This window comes from Schistocerca gregaria, chromosome 4, assembly GCF_023897955.1.
Source record: "Schistocerca gregaria isolate iqSchGreg1 chromosome 4, iqSchGreg1.2, whole genome shotgun sequence".
In the NCBI taxonomy this organism is placed as follows: Eukaryota; Metazoa; Arthropoda; class Insecta; order Orthoptera; family Acrididae; genus Schistocerca; species Schistocerca gregaria.
The window spans coordinates 229,419,422-229,437,535 of NC_064923.1; the positions used below are offsets into that span (position 1 = coordinate 229,419,422).

At 42.1% G+C, this 18,114-nt stretch overlaps 1 protein-coding gene across 5 annotated transcripts in view; it reads left to right on the forward strand.

Annotated features, from left to right (window-relative positions):
* Positions 1–18,114, forward strand: part of LOC126365831 (protein pellino) — a 399,652-nt gene that overhangs the window by 132,396 nt on the left and 249,142 nt on the right. Inside the window, exon 1 of one of the 5 annotated variants that reach the window (XM_050008460.1) lies at positions 6,511–6,610. The exons of the other annotated variants lie outside the window; for them this stretch is intronic. Within the exon in view, the coding sequence (XP_049864417.1) occupies positions 6,579–6,610 (32 nt within the window). The 5' untranslated portion in view covers positions 6,511–6,578. Of the gene's footprint in view, positions 1–6,510; positions 6,611–18,114 lie in introns of those variants that run through there. 5 annotated transcript variants of the gene reach the window in all.

Sequence of the window (18,114 nt, forward strand, 5' to 3'; positions counted from 1 at the left end):
GAATAAACTTTACAGATTTTGGATAGATATACTTTATCTTTACCCGTACTTTGATGTCAGTTTAAAGCAGTTTCTGTGTAAGTCATGCCCGAATTTTTGGAAGCCTAATCATAGTGTACGTGTCTCAGTATCACAAACATACCACAAATGCATATGATTATCACCAGAAATAAAACGTGCTGAGTAACAGATTTTGCCTGTTTGGCATTATACTGTCTTCTTTGGTTTCCCCATGAGTAAAAACTGATTTTAGATATCGAATGAGATGGCGAACTATTGCGTTTGATTGCGTAATGGCAACAAACTGTACAAATTAAACAATAAACTTCCCCAAGCTTCAACTGTCGTCCGTAAATGATAGTAGTCATCCGCAGCACTGCGCCATCTAGGTGGCGCTGATATATTTACTCATTTTTATGTGAAAGATAGCAACAGATTTCATCAGCTGCTGATACAGCAGTAGATAGCTCGTTGTGATAGAAATTTTCTTTCATGTAACTGCCGAAAACGAATAATCGGAGAGACGTTGTCGAGAATGTGGCAAAAAAAAGGAACAAACAACGGATGAAGGAAGATCTAGATTGTCTTACGACATTGGACTCGTATTCGCAGGAACGGATTTAGTTCGCCGTCTGACCGTCGGTACTTCTGTTGGTCCATTAATTGCCTATAAATGTTGTGGCGACGGCGTGAGTGGTTCCCCTGAAAGGCCATGGATGATTTCCCATGCCATCCTTGTCTAACAGAGATTGTTCTCAGAGCTACTGCTGTCCCAAATTAACACGGTGTCGTCAGAGCGCTAAAGACTCCCTTTCGCTCTGCGGCGACGTAATTTCACTAGTTCGACTGACGGTAGCCCGTTACTTAAGTGCACGGAGGTCCCCATCGGCCAACTACCTAAACTTACTATCTATTTGAACCAAAATGCATAGAGAGGTCGAGGAAATGTAGCAATAGAGTGAATGTGTCTGTACGATTAGAAGTTTTAAGTATAGTGGTGGTGTGAATGGAAAGTATAAGTCGCAGTTCAGATAAATCCATGTTTAATTGACCTCAGAATATTTCCTGATGACGCATGCAGCTCTGTGTATAATTGGGCTGCGTGTGTCATCGTAACACGTGAGCACAAGTCTGAGTCTTAACTGCGTCTTACCTCTGCTCCGCTGTACTTTGCATTGGTTTCCGCGGAAGAATTCATTCCTGCAACGTCTCCGCTGTGTACACTTTGTGAACTTACTCGGAGCGTGACACTGCGGGAAACACTGCATATCTTATTTCACAGGCTTGCTTACTCGTAAAGATAAGTTAATTTGCTGAAGATAAATCATAAAGGTGTAAGGGAAGTGCGCCGCATTCCTTGAATGGACGACGTACGTTTACTGTCCCCAGCATGAGCTCAAAGTGCGCACGAATGGTGTGTCGTGTTACGTGCATCGTGGCACCTTCAATGAGTGGAGGGGGTGCAGAACAGAGTAAAGCAAACCAACGCTGATACGTGACTTTTCCGTGTGGAAAACTGATTGTCCTGTCGAGGGAGCAGAAATATAAGCACAAAATACTTGAAGATAAACCGCTACGGTATTTACAGACCTGGGTGACTCACCGTCTGACGTGAAGCCACATAAAGCAATGTGGTATTCAAATCAACCACCAGGTTGTTGACGCTATATATCATTGCCAAATCAAAGCAAAACTTAGTGCAGATATGAACGAGACAGAGAAGAATCTTACTGTTGAAAGTACGTATGTATGTCTGGGGGAGTAGGGTAAGACCGGGTAGCATGAACTCAAAAGCCCTTTGGGGCTAAGCTATTTAACTTACAAATTATCAGATTTAATGAAAATAATCACTGTTTAATTGGATCCAATATATTAATCCTGGAAACTCATAGCTTCAGTACTTTTTTAATGAGAATTTCTTTCGTAGGAAGAAAGCCAAATCGTCCGGTCTTGCCGCACTAGTGGGGTAGAGCGGGTACACACATTAACTTTGTGGAACTATAGCAAAACAAGATTTGCAATGGGAAGAAGCAGAACTGTTCATTGAAGTGTTATTTAATTTGCAATATTATTTCCAAAATTCACACGTAAAGTAAGTGCCCATCATCTGCTCCACTGCAACTTTTATGGCCCCAGCAAGGATATTTTCCGCATTGAATTCTACCTTCTCATTCAGAGTTTATATATACGTCGTCATAAGACAACCAATTGACGTTCGAATTGTTTTCATGTTCATCTGTAGAATCATTGGCGCAGGACTGGCCGGGCACTGGGCGATATTGACCCCATGAAACGTACCGTGTCTTGTCCCGAGAGCAGAGCTTATAAAAACGAAACAAAAGCACCCTCTTGTTGGACAAAATCCCTGTTTGCTAGTGTTCAAATACTACTAATCATTTACTGTTCCGGACTAAATGGCGTTATTATGTGTAATGATGATGAAACAATCGCAGCTTAGAAACAAATAATAGTTGATATTGTTAAACATACTTGACACACGGTGAGATGAACAGCAAAAATACGCCAACATGGACGCTCTTTATTCTTGATTAGTCGAGTGTAATTTTATATCTCTGCACCAGGTTGCATAACAGTGAGGTCAGAAACAAGGTACCCGGTTTCATTCCACTGCCCAGTGTTACTCCACTTCCCCTACTCGCCAGGTGTAACACCTGTATTCTTTCTTTTTTCTGAAATTAAACGTAGTTTATTACTTCGTATTTGATTGTTGTACATCAACAGGGGATTGCCTGTTTTAATGAAATCATCGCAAAAAATTGCTACGTAAATCAGTTTTTGTTTGCAGTTACATGTCTACAGTACTGATACACACTGAAATCCCTACGCTACGGTACCCTAGCACACCATTGGAGTAGCGAAAAAGAAGTGCAGGTCATCTTCACCAGTGGGCGCACCATTTTGTTATGGCATCTCCAACGGCGTGCTACGGTACTATTGCACGGGCATTTCAAAGTGCACCAGAACTGCAGACATGAAAAAAAATTTCATAACTTCACTTTTTTTACTGGTAGTATCTGTATTATATTAATTTAGCAAAGTGTTCCCCTCCATCCCTTCCTAAAAGTACAGGCTCAAAATCAGGGTGCGATTCTTCTGGAAAACCTGGCATTCTCAGGGAATTACATTTTACCTGGAAATATCAGGGAAACCGCAAGGAATGTCAGGAATTTCATAAAATCTCAGGGAATTCTGCGTCTTTACCTAGCATTGGAATTGAATATTATTGAGTTTTATAAATAACAAATTTTGAAATACTTTATATCTCAGTGTATTCGTTACATAATTATTTTTCCACATAAATTATCGATTTTTAAAAAAACTGCGGTTAAACTAATGCTTATGACGGTTACATAACTCCACCACACACCTGAAATTCGCAGGGAAATTGAGTGTGAGAAGCCACCCTGAAAATACGTAACCTATATTTTCTTTGGGAAGTGTGCCCACTTGCTTGATACCATCCCTTGTTGAGCCTCGGACTACGTAATGTCGTTTAAATTACCTTACCCTCACTAGAAACACCGATGCGACTATGATGCAGCACACGTCAACGAGTAGTTGGTCAGCTGTGGCCGTATCTCGGCCTACTGTACGCGCAAACGAACGCAGTAGTGCGTCACTAGCTGCCGGCCACTGGCACGGCGTTATGCAAATGGACCGGCCGCAGGCGGCCCGTCGGCCGACCGTTCACCCCAGCGGACGCTGCGATGAACGCCCGGGGCGGCAGCCGTCTAGCGTCTACTGACTGCTCTGCGTCAGCACACCGCACCACATCGGAGCAACAGTACCATGTTTGCCCCAACAAGTTGATTGCCAAAGGTCCTCCGTCGGTCACAGTAGAAGGCGCTGCTGTGGCGCCGGCGGCCTAGGGATGGCTGTTATCGCTGACACAACCGGTTTTCTATTACACCAGTTCCGTTCGTCATCAGCTCACCCTGAATGTTACAAGCGCCCCGAAATAACCCGTTCCTGAAGTAATCCATTGTGTTTTTTTTAATTACTATTACTTCAAGTAATAAACATACTGTCAACAGTTATTGAAAACTTCTCATGAAGGTGAAGAAGTAAGGTCGCGATCGATATGTGGTTGACTGTGCGCCAGAAATCGGTTTGTCTCCAACAGAGATTGCGAAAGTGAGGGAGACGGGCGCGTCGACAGCGAGAGTAAAGTCTCAAGCTGATGACTTAGCGTGCATCGTCGCTTTTGCATGAGGCAACCTCAAGATTAAAGAGTTCTGTTATCCCAAATTTATTGCACGTCGTCAAATTTATAGGCATATCTTAGTCACCTGATTGTTGCTTGTTTCTAACTGTGAGCGTTGTTATAAAAATAGTGGTGATCGCCTGTTCCTTTTTCTGTAATAATCAAATATTTTAAAGCAATGGATAATTTATAAATAAACGTAAGTTTTACTAAAAAGCCAATAACTTGAGCACTGTTGCTGTATCAAATTGATACGCCGTTTTTTTAGTCGGTTATTAGTATAGAATGAAATAAACATTTTATAACGAACAAAAACCGAAAAATACCGGTCATTCAGAACTAAAATACCCGGGTTGGTTTTAACTGGTAACTTTTCAAATTCCTGCAGCGACGTCGTGGCAGTCAACGTGGTAATCCCGCTATCACTTCGTGACCCGAGCGGTACTGAACTTCAAAATTGGAAATTCTCTACACCTTCCCAGTCCATATTTCCCATGCGGTATTCTTCGTTCTGTATAGCTACTACTGAGTTTGTTGTCGCTGGAAATTCGGAGATACGCACAAATATTTGCAAACTGCAGTCTTGTTGGCGTTCAAATTAAAACTATATTTTTATAGATAATTACTAACGTCTATGTTTGTTTCAAATTTAAATTCTGCTGGAATGCTACCTGGATGAAAAATTCAGGGACAACATACGTGTGGCTATCATAGTGATGGTGTAGCCTGATCTCCGCGCATTACGTGTACTGTTCTCTCTTTCCTTCCACACAAGATGGAGCGAAGTCCCATCATTAAGCAAATGTAACTTCACTAGCTCTTGCCGGGTGCAGGTAAAGTTCTTTCGTGGAGCTGGTAAAAAATCAGCTTTCCACAATATCAAGTCAGAACGCATTATTTGTAGCTGTCAGAGCCATTGTCACCCCCCCCCCCCCCCTCCGTCCCCCTCTCTCATGCCCAACTTTCTTCTCCAACCCAGGTCTTCGTTTTTCAATCCTGTTCGGTTATTATCGTTTGTAATTTTCCGTCGGAGTCGCCGCCATAGTATTGGAAACCACATCCCCGGAGTTCGAATGCATCTCTTGTCTGTCTAAATGTTAATATCTCACTTCCATAAAAATACGCATGTCTCAAGATGGTATACATTTTAATTTTTGACGTCTTTCCTCGAATGTTTAATAGAAATTGTATTATTGTGTCTGTTGAATTTTCCTAATGTTTTTCGTACTTCAGCGCCTTAAAACTGACATCATTCAGCTAAGGGAGTAAACCCTGACAGTCAGGCAATTGCTGTAATGCGGAAACCGCTCGTGAAAGACATTGATAGCCGTTTAGAGGAAATATCATGTATCTTACGAAAAGAGTGAGAAAATCGCTGCATGTGTCCATAGCACCTTCACAGGAAATAGTCTTAACAGCAGTTACTTTTTTGATGGGCAATAAATCATACAAAGAGGAAAAGACCTGATGTCTTTCTGTTGTTCGACGAGAAATAGTGCTGATCTCACAAGAGATAGTACTATCAGATTGTAAGGTTGAACGACTGCTCGGGCAGAGCCTGTGGGGAATTTCTCCCTCCCCCTCCCTTTTTATCGCTTTTTTTTTTACTGGTGCATTTTCATCATCCTACCCAGTTGTGTGGGTCAAGCTAAAAATTCGAATGTAGAGTTAAATCCTTGGTCAGCCCTAGGATTATTTCTGTTAAGTTTCTCGCCTCTTGTAATGCCTTTTTAGTGTGAAAAAAGGTTGCATCCAGATTTGGTGCCCACGACGAACTATAGGTGTGATGAAGGATATAGGCCAAGGCCTACAATCTGCAGTAGGAGATAAGCGATTTTGTGGGCAACCTTGGCATTGAGGACAAATTTATATTTTACAGCAAAGTTATTATTTTTACTTGTTAATGATTGTTAGTATGGATTAACACGTTGGTCTACATAGCTTTCTGCACATAAGTTTATATTTTTCAAGTGTTGCACGCGGATGATCGCTGTGAGCCTACCCCAATTCACACTACATATTTACTTAGAAAGTGCATGCTTCGCCGTGCTCGGAGGCAGTCAGGATCATTTCTCCTATTGCCTTGTGGCGAGAGGCTTAACGTGTAGTGGAATCATTTCGATGTCTGGTAGCTACTTGTTAACTTCGAGGCAACTATTTTTCTCTCTGTTAATTGACGGTTCGGATAATGGGTTTTCAATGGCGCTGTTTGCCAGACGAGGCATTACAGCATCTTTCCAATAAGTTGCTATTTATCTCCTTCGGTGGCGGACGTTAGTAGTGCCTCTTCGAATATGGTGTGTGTCAGGTGTGCAGCAGAGAAACGGAAGAACACAACCAATGAAACGAAGAGATGTTGGTCGTATTCAGGCTCAACAAGACAAGGTAACCATGCTAATGTGTGTTAAAGGCCGCACAAATGTTTCCGCATAAGCAGGCTGTTCTGTGTCGAATTTAATTTTAGGAAAAGGAAGTGACTCGTTGCTGCTTTCTAGGTGAGCCAGTTGATTTACTTAATAATTTTTACTATTATGTCCGTCGATCTTGTTAACTGTGACGCCGTAAAGAGAATAGAAATATATTCTCGGGTGTTTTTTTATACGTTTCACTGGTGCTTCTGTCCGAAACGTGTAGTTGAGGCCATGTTTTGTCCTTGGTCTAACATTAGCTGACACAAGTGCGTTGAATCATTAATGGTTTTATGTCAGTTTCATATAAACAGCTACTTTTATTAGTGCAGTACAGATCGTCTAACTACTTCTCATCGTTAAGTGGGAAAATGCATGCTGTTTGTTTCAAAAAATATTTGATAGACGGTAACGATTCAGTAATCACCAGGTTAAGTTTTCACGGCAGATGTGTTATCACATAGAATTGGCAGATATTTCCAGTAAAGAAGGCCACCTCGTCTGCTGAAGCCATTCTTCTCTACTCTTTGTAAGAATAACCAGGCAGTTCCAGGCTAAAGGAGAATTTTAAAGCTTCTTCGGCAGAATGAGAGCAAATAAAATTGATCTTACTTTTGCAGTGCGGAAGCCGCTCAAGTGTTATGGCTTGTCAGTCATACACGTTTATAGGAGCGTACGCCAGCAAACGAATCCGATCACGTGTGCATAGCGTAAAATGTACACCGGCCGGAAAGCAAAACTGCCGACGCATACCTAGAAGCAGCCGACGATTGTTTATCCCAACGGTTAGCTAATATGAAATGTTGTATGTGGATTACGATAGACAAAAACTGTTTCTTCTGTAGTACTCTGTGAACAAATGAAGGCCTTATTTAATAAAACAGTGCTCATAAAATGAGATCCACAGTACATGAAGTAATAAACTATAATAAATTTGTGTGAATTCGTTCCAAAAAGATGAAGTTTCTAAACCAAAGGAATTTAGTGGTGCTCATTCTCTGCAAAATTTAAAATGTTTCAGAGTAGCTGAAGCGTACGAATTTGGTTGTGATAGTACATTGACGGAAGGTTTAAAAATTAAACTTTACATTGGCAAGGAATGCCTAATAGGTATGTATTGGATCCCTCTGTATTACACGTGTTCCTTGTATTTCGTGTTGTCAAGAACGAGTTATCAGGTGGCTTGGTGAATGGGACACTACTGGCGGTATGAGTTTGTTCGGGAATACTTTATTACTTCGGAGACGATGTAACTAAGGAAAAAATTCAGTAAAATTCCTCTGCGGCGATTTCATTGACGTATGCACCGTCTCCGCAAAATGTAGTTCAGTAAGTATATTAGTAGAGATTTTCAATGAATAAATATTGGTGATGTAAAAGCTAATCTCTAACCGTGTATTCGGAGGATCTTTAATTAGTAACAATCCATGTATTCTGTGCTAAGCGCAGTAACTTACGCTGCTAAATTTTATTTTTTCCAGTTTCTATCATAGTTCCATTCAAAAATGTTTGTGGTGAATAACTTCAGACTACGTTGTCTGTTCTCAAATCGTAGCCTTCGTTGTAAACGATAACGTACATTTCCACTATTGCTCACACATGCAATGCCAGAACTCGTTTTCTCATAAATGTATAGAAAATTAATACTTGTAGAAGATCAAAATGACAGCTCCCTCCAACTGTCCGTAGTAGCAGGGCTGTCACTTTTGGTCTTAGTGAAGTTATTAGAAACAATCGTTCCCTTCTATACATACAGTCCAGGTATGGCTATTGCATGTGTGTACACTGGTGGAAATGTTTATTAACGTTTGCAACGAAGGCTATGGTTTCAGAGTGGAAGTGTAGTCCAAAACAAGTAACCAGAAATAAAAATTTTTGAATGCAACAACAAAAAACTAGGAAAAGAAGAATATAAAAATTACTTAGTCTCACAGTAGCTTAACATTGTGCTTTCGGTGTACGTCACATTGTAGAAATATCTTTTGTGTACAACAGTTGAACGTAAGGGAATAAATGTATTCTACTGTTTATGAAGGTTCGACGCATTCAAATTTACCTGTTTAATCAATCTTCTCAAGAGTCACTATGATACATGAAAGATTTGTTTCTTGGTCAATACTGTAGCACAAAATGTTTATATTTGCAACTTAAAATGTGCTGTTACGGGAGCAGTAGAATTTTGCGTCCTTCTGCTACTAAGAATCACGCCAGAGAAGTAAATGCTGAATGCGAAATAGTTACATATCCATAAAAGGACGACTCGTTCTCTTGGGCGTTAGACTCGCATCAGTGATGTAATACGTAAAGTGTTTGCTTTGGATCGTCAGCGATAAATTAGGGATCAAAAGTTGCTTACACTGTCATTAAAATTGTAGTAGATGCTGCACGTGGTATTAACCATCTGATCTAGATGTCAATAGGACGTCAAATTCTAACGAGTCTTCCTTTCGGAACAATGACCATTCTTAGAAACTCGAAACAGTTGGTTCTTGATCATTCACGTTACGTCGGTTTGTTGCAAAAAAGATAAGGTTCTGTTGCGGATGCTTGCGACAATTCTCTCGGAAAACTCGGATTTTTTTTAGCAAGAATAAAATAGAAGCAAAATGCACGTTGTGCGTTAGATTACTCATTCTAGAGATTAACCTACATAAGCGTCTGTTAAGTCTCTCAACTTGTTTGTACCCTACCGTACAGGCTAGCAGATAGCCAAGTAATGAAGCAGCCCGTGTCGAAAACAGAAAATATGCCAGCAACATGAACCACAGATAAGAACAGACAGCTGTTCATCAAATGCCCTCAGATAAATAGTGTGGTATCAGATACTGAGATTTTATGATACGTGCTCCGATAGTGTGACGCAATTACATCAACGGTGCTATTTATCGGGCAGTCCCTGGGATCAATTTTGTCTCGGCCGTGAGAGCGAGGGAGCATACAGGGCATCACCATGGGTAAAAGCTACGTTGATTGTTGATCACATAAGTCCAGTGGCACATAAAATTAAAAAGAACGACCGTTGCGAGGCTTGAACATAAAAAGTCTTTGAAATAACTTCATAAAGAAAAAATTGTTTTTCTTAAATAGTTTATGCTTTAAGCCTAACCTACATAGCAGATAACAGCACACTCAGATGTACAAAGACAGTTGGTGCGTAAGCACTTGTGACATAAAAGGAAGCTGTACATCGTATAATTTTTGCAACACAACTAACGGATTTTGATACCAATCCTCTCTTACATTCTGTAATAGTCTCACAAGGATGTATAAAGAGTAAATGGTAAGCTAGAATATCTCTGCCCCTCTTTCATGCCAATTGCATTGAAGATTCCGAAATCGTGAGTTGTTTGTCCTGAAAGTGGTGCCATACGCTATAAAAATAAGATGTAAAAAAGGATGGATATAAATTAAAAATTTGTCTTAAAAGAATCCCCATCAGATGACTTCTTGCCATGAAGGAAATAACCCCCAACAACCGTGCGCGTGTTATTCAACATATATCGGAAAGCGACAATACTTGGGTAACTTCTCTCCCTCCTTCACTGCCTATTATATGACGATGCCAAGGAATAGTACCTGAAGACTTTATTCAATATGTCAGTTCTTCGGAACAAGCACGACTAAGGAATCCTTTCATAAATAACTCTGGCGCAGATTTTACAAAGTTTTCGACCAATCGAGGGCACTAGCAAACCACTGATCCCAGCAGAGGGGTCGAAATGTAGTGTTTTGAAGTGTAATGTGATGCGGCTCAGTCGTCCAGAAGATTTGACCTTCAGTATCTCACTGTGTACCAGTCGCGTGTTGTGTACAACCACTGCTATAGGTCACTCTGAAAGACAGACTTCATCTTCGTCATCCCTCTACTGATAGAAAATTATAGCCCTATTGCACACCAACCTTGTGGAGGATCTTTCGATAAAATGTCAAAAGGATTATTTGAAGATAACACTCAGCGATGCATGCCGTTTAGATTTCTTGTTTGTGGCTTGTACCGTTGTTGGTGACAGAGATAGTAATGTCAGTTGCGCTGTGAAAAAACTGAAATCGCTAAAATTAAAGACAGCTCCAGGACCCAATGGAATCCCCATCAAATTTCATATATAACATGCAAGTGTGTTAAGTTCCACTTTGTCCGTGTGAATAAGTATGTGTGCTCAGTGATTCGAAGAAAGCCTAAGCAACACACGTCTCCAAGAAGAATAGCAGAAATGCTCCACAGTATCAATGCTCTGTGTCATTGACATCCACCTGTTGTAGAATCCTAGGAGATATACCGAGCTCAAACATAATAAGGTATCTCGAATCAAAACATGCCAACCAGCATATATTTTTAAAAAATTCATCATGCGGAACTTTTTTTTTTCTAACAGCACATCCATAAAACCATGGATCAGTGCAGTCAGGTAAATGCAGTATTTCTTGATTTCCGAAAATCATTTGACCCAGTACCACACCGATTATATGGATTATCGAACAGAATTGTGACTGGACGGTTTCTTGCTAGGGAGCACGCATGTTATCTTGGACTGAGTCATCGACAGAAGCAAAAGTAACTTCAGGCCTATCCTAGGGAAGTGTGTTGCGACCCTTGATGATCATGTTCCATATCAATGATCTGGCAGGTAATATTAATACTACTCAGTCTTCTTGCAGATCTGTAGTTATCTATAATGAAATACATCCTGGGGGGAAAAAACTGCTGAGATACCCAAGTAAATCCTAATAAGATTTCAGGGTGGTGTAACAATTGCGAACTTGCTTCAAATGTTCATATATGTACAACTAGCAAAACGCGAAAAACTAGTAACTCGTATCAGTGAGTCACCGTTGAAACCAGTCGACTCTTACAAATACCTGGGTATCACAACTGGTGGGAATATGAGTGGAATGATAAGACATGTTCAGTTGTACGTCGGATATTTGGAAAATGCAGCCAGTCTACAAAGAAAATTGCTTACATATTACTTTCGCGTCCTGTATTAGAATATTGTTAAGTATGTGGAGTTCATACGAAATTGGGGTAATAGGGGACACTAAACATGGGACATTAACCATAAGGCTTCGTGGTAACTATTGTATCTTCGAGAGTATGCCATCACAAGTTTTTCGGTATTTTTGTGACGCTCTTGCGTGACTGAAAGAAACTTGTAAGTTTTCTTACAGCCCTTCTTATTGTAAACGGTGGTCAGAAACAGCAGGGTAGGTTGTGCTGAGAAATAATTAGGAAAATTCGATACGTTGCGCCTTTTCCTACAAAATTACCTTGAGGTTTCCGCGCGCCAACGGCATGGTTGGCTGATTTAAGCGGCTCGCCAGGAACGGTGTCGCCAAACGTGTCCTTTGTTTGGCTTCCTAAAACCGAACAAGAGAGCGATAAAAAAAATTGGACATCAGATGGTAATAAGGATTGGACCAGAGCCACGGTCTGATCAGTTTCGTGTGATGTTATCTGTGGTATGAGAACGACACTAATTGTATCTAATGGACCAGTTGCGTTTTCGCGCTTAAGATGCCATGCAATTCGTTGATTCGCCTCGATGTGCTATGAATCCATAACCAGCAGTGCTGATGCACATTTATGTTCGACCTCCAGAGGAAATCTAAGATTAGCTAGCAGGGAGGAAATGGACGGGGACTGCGGAGAGGTTGTGGCGCGGCGTGGGAGTGAGAGTCGGCTGAAGGGCGTGCCGGTGTAGTCGGCGCATTTGCAGTTAACACTGTGTTCGGATGGAGCAGTGATTAACGGAACTGCCTAGTAAGCAGAGATCCTGGGTTCGATGGGGGACTGATGACCTTAGCTGTTTAGTCCCCCTTAAACATCCCAACAACCACCACCTGGGTTCGGCGCCAGATTCAGCACACATTTTCACTCATCGCCGCCGCTTATTTTGCATGAAGTCCGGATGCAGCTGATATCATAATTTTTTTCCCTTTCTTCTTATCCTCCCCTCCTCCCCTCCCCCCTCCTTGCATCGTAACAATCAGTTTACAGGATATGTATCACAGCTGTGGATTCCGCATGGTGTCTGTTTTTGTCTGACGCGAGAACGTTACAAAAATTTTGAAAACCCTGTATTGCCATACTCATGAAAATACACTAGTTATCCCGAAACCTGTTTACGAAGTTTCAAGAGCCAGTATTAAGTGCAAAAACTACAGATAGTGTTAATCCCTCTCGTATCGCTCCCGTTGTGACCGCGAGGACAGGTTTAGACTAATTACAACTTGCACAGACGCATTTAAGCATTTGCTCTTCCCCCGCTCTACATACAACTGGAATAGGAAGAAATCAAACCCTGTTTTCATACCAACAAGGAGAGGTCTCCAGCGGCCCGATAGACTTTTTGAAACCATCAATACGATAATGTAAGTTAAGATCCCAGGCACCACACTGCAGCCATTCATCCCAGTGGGCCCTTGTTTCCGAGAAAAGAATTAGGAATTGTGTGACACTCAGCAGCCTTAAAAAAAAAACTTCCGTTATATAGCCTGGTTGCGTGGTATAATGGATAGGATAAGTCTCGCGTGTTGTGTGTTGTAAGTTCGAAGCATGTCAGGCGCAGTAATTTTTATTTTATTTTGAATTCTTTATCGGCATAACTTTGATCATCATTTGTATTCATTTAATTGATTAATTCTATTCCCTTAGCAAATAATTTTAATCATATCGATTTCTTCATTTGCTCCCATTTTTTCGTATCATTTTTCCTCCATTTGAAATCTTTATTCATGTGTTTTTAATCAATTTTTTTGTATTTATTTAGATTTATTTTTTATCGTCCTGCTTTCTCGTCCACTTTCTTCCGTTAATAATATCTATTTCCCATTTTGCCTGAATTTCGTCCTTCATGTAAATTTTAAACTGCGTTATTTTTCCCATAGTGCAATAGGTATATGTGATGTTTTAAAGTTTGACGAACATAGTGCAAAAAAATTTTGCGCACCTGGAAACAAAAACATTTTTCACACTGTTGGACAAATATAAATAGATTGTTTCCGCCTTGGTTTTTTTTAACTGATAGATCGGATTTGTGAAATAATTAGCTAAGTACAATTATATTCATATTTACAAAAATTCCGATTGGAAACAGTGTGATACAAAGAAAACATGAAACAAATCAATAAATTCATACGGTGGTTAAAAGGAATGGTATTAAAAATTACGTTTAAATTAACTAATTGAATAAAAATAATTCCGATAAAGATTTAAAAATAAAAAAAAAACTTACTGCTCCTGATGAGATTTGACCCTACTACCTCCTGCATTAAAGTTGTTATTCTATCCATTACACCACGCAACCAGATACTATAACGTAACTTTTTAAGCTTATTGAGTATCACACACAATTCCGAATTTTTTTCGTCAGTTACTCGCAAAAAAGGACCCATCAGGGTGAATGGCTGCAGCATTTGATACCTAGGATCTTAACCTAATCACCATATAGACAGTCTCAAAAAGTCGATGTCAGTGCTAGGTATCTCTTGTTGTAAGTACTGTCTGTCATGCATTTCAGTGGATTACGGAGTATCTATATATGTAGGTAAGTTAAAATAGCCATAGAGGCTGACGTCTAAAAACCAACACTACATCAGGGCGGAGCTGTTACTGTGCTGGTTACTTGAGATTTCTTCAGTTTCTTACACTTCGTGTATAGTGCAATGATAGGTGATGGTCCCTGCCTCGTGCACGTCGCGTGACTGCTCTTCACATTAGGTGGACGCGATGCGGACAATGTGGTGGTCTGGCGTGCAGTGTGCTCTCTGTTGCTCTTTGTCCGTCCGAGGCCGTACCGCCGCTGGTCCGTGACACGCTGTCGCTGTGACAGCGGCTGGACGCCCTGATTCACAGGCCGCTGGCAGGCCCTGACCAGAACAAAGGAGAGCGCCTGGGATCTGCTGAGGCTGGCGCAAGCGTTTCACCAGTACCCCCATACGATAACCGTTTGGCTAGTGTCATCCACCAAACTTTTTACTTTTTGAGAACGAAGTCTTCCGCGACGGCACTGTTGTATAATACATTCTCGGACTACTTGCCGTGTCAGTTCAAGATAAAACCTCGAGCTTTCGACGATTACCTCCATCCTCTTCGTCAGGAGCAACTGACTGTCAAAACAGCTGTGATGGCCTTGTGTGGCCCATAGGCGACTTCTGATTGGTCGATAATTACCTAATGCCGTCGCAGATTGTCAACGTCTGCGCTGGTGGCACCATCGCTCCGGCCGCAGCGTAAACATTGCTCTCCTCTGCGTTGAGGGCTCCCTTCCATGCACCGCTAAGGTTACTTCCTCTCACACATTCTTGTTTACACAGCCTCTTCAATTACGCAATCCCAATATGTAGAAGCCTGGGACAATAATATTTTGCGTTTATGATGCTGTGCTTAGCAAATGCAGATTTCTCCAGTCCTAGATTTTTAATATGCCATTGCTGTTCTACACAGCGCTTGGAAACGGTGCGGATGGACTGACCTATGTAATTGCTTTCGCACTCACAAGGAATGTTGTTAATCTCGGAGATCATGAGGCCGAGACTGCCCTTAACTGAGCGTAGCATCTCCTTTAAATTTTTAGGAGCTCGAAAAATATATCTTACACTTCTTCTCCCTACCACTCAGCTTGTTTTTCTGGGTGTAGCGCCATAGAAAGGAAGAAAGCAACTGGTGACCCGTCACGTGATTTTTTAACGTTTTCAGCATTTTGTAAGTTTCCTTTTCTTTGAGAACAAACTTCATTGTGCGCCAGTGTATTTAAAACTTCTCTCTTGAAGACTACAAGCGAGCTCCCCGTGCAGAGAAGAATCAGAGATACTCATAGCAATATTTATGCTACGGCCGAAACGGTGGCGCCACCAGCGCAGACGTCGACACCATCTGCGACGGTGTTACGTAATTATCGACCAATCGGAAGATGTCTACGGGCCATATGAGACCACCATAACAGCAGTTTTGACAGTCGTTATTTTCCTCCTGACGGACGCTGGAGGTAATCGTCGAAACCTCGAGGTTTTGTCCTGAATTGACGCGGGAGGAATGTTTTACTATCTGTCTTCTCCTGCTTCTTCCAGGCTTTTCTCCATTCAGTACAATTTTGCAGTGAAACCATTCATTGAGAGGGGTCGGTCGGTCGGGCGGGCTTGAGGTCACCGACTGACGAGATCTCCTTTACTTTGTTCTTCGAAGCTCTAGAAACAGATCTGTTAGTTTTCTGTAGCTACAACCCCTAAACGGTTCGGAATTTCTGTGGAAACGTTCCTATACTCCCGAAACAGCTTCCCAAAGCTTACATCCTCAACCTCACATATCGTTAGTTGTCATTATTAGCACATCTGAGATCCCAGTGGCAATCTGACTGCATTTAAATAACTACACACATTAAAAAAAGTTTTGCTTCACCCCGGTTCCCAGAACTCCTGAAAGTAGACGTCTACTGTGGATTTTTCATCACACAGACAGTCCCATTGTCTGTTGAAAGATGTTACAAAGCCCGTCCAAAGATGTAAACAACCATGCATGAACAGCGCCTATTAGACGGAGGGGTTTCGACAGCCGATCAGTTCTAGTCATTCTATCAGGAAGGACTCTTGTTTGTGGTTCAACCTTCCCTAGACTCAATACCGCGGTTCGATCGCGTCCGCATTGTTACTTTGTGCCAGAAAGGGCTCTCAACAAGGGAAGTGTCCAGGCACCTCGGAGTGAACCAAAGCGATGTTGTTCGGACATGGAGGAGATACAGAGACAGGAACTGTAGATACATGCTTCGCTCAGGCCGCCCAAGGGTTACCACTGCAGTGGATGACGGCTACCTACGGATTATGGCTCGAAGAAACCCGGACAGCAACGACACCATGTTGAATAATGCTTTTTGTGCAACCACAGGACGTCGTGTTAGGACTCAAACTGTGCGCAATAGGTGCAACTTCACTCCCGACGTCCATGGCGAGGTCCATCTTTGCAACCACGACACCATGCAGCGCGGTACAGATTCGCCCAACAACATGTCGAGTGGGCCGCTCAGGATTGGCACCACGTCCTCTTCAGGGATGAGTATCGCATATGCCTTCAACCAGACAATCGTCGGAGATGTGTTTGGAGGCAACCCGGTCAGGCAGAACGCCTTAGACACATTGTCTAGCTAGTGCAGCAAGGTGGAGATTCCCCGCTGTTTTTGGATGGCATTATGTGGGGCCGACGTACGCCGCTGGTGGTCACGGAAGGCGCCGTAACGGCTGCACTAGACGTGAATGCCATCCTTCGACCGATAGTGCAACCATATTGGCGAGGCACTAGTCTTCATGGACGACAATTCGCCCCCCCCCCCCCCCCATCGTGCACATCTTGTGAATGACATTGGCTGGACTAAAGTGACCAGCGTGTTCTCTAATCATGAACCCTATCGAACATGCCTGGAATTGATTGAAAAGGGCCGTTTATGGACGACGTGACCCACCAATCACTCTACATCTACATCCATACTCCGCAAGCCACCTGACGGTGTGTGGCGGAGGGTACCCTGAGTACCTCTATCGGTTCTCCCTTCTATTCCAGTCTCGTATTGTACCTGGAAAGAAGGATTGTCGGTATGCTTCTGTGTGGGCTATAATCTCTGATTTTATCTTCATGGTCTCTTCGCGAGATATACGTAGGAGGGAGCAATATACTGCTTGACTCTTCGGTGAAGGCATGTTCTCGAAACTTTAACAAAAGCCCGTACCGAGCTACTGAGCGTCTCTCCTGCAGAGTCTTCCACTGGAGTTTATCATCTCCGTAACGCTTTCGCAATTACTAAATGATCCTGTAACGAAGCGCGCTGCTCTCCGTTGGATCTTCGCTATCTCTTCTCTATCTCTTCTATCAACCCTACCTGGTGCGGATCCCACACTGCTGAGCAGTATTCAAGCAGTGGGCGAACAAGCGTACTGTAACCTACTTCCTTTGTTGTCGGATTGCATTTCCTTAGGATTCTTCTAATGAATCTGTCTGGCATCTGCTTTACCGACGATCAACTTTATATGATCATTCCATTTTAAATCACTCCTAATGAGTACTCCCAGATAATTTATGGAATTAACTGCTTCCAGTTGCTGACCAGCTATATTGTAGCTAAATGATAAAGGATCTTTATATCTATGTATTCGCAGCACATTACACTAGTCTACATTGAGATTCAATTGCCATTCCGTGCACCATGCGTCAATTCGCTGCAGATCCTCCTGCATTTCAGTACAATTTTCCATTGTTGCAACCGCTCGATACACCACAGTATCATCTGCAAAAAGCCTCAGTGAACTTCCGATGTCATCCACCAGGTCATTTATGTATATTATGAACAGCAACGGTCCTGTGACACTCCCCTGCGGCACACCTGAAATCACTCTTACTTCGGAAGACTTCTCTCCATTGAGAATGACATGCTGCGTTCTGTTATCTAGGAACTCCTCAATCCAATCACACAATTGATCTGATAGTCCGTATGCTCTTAC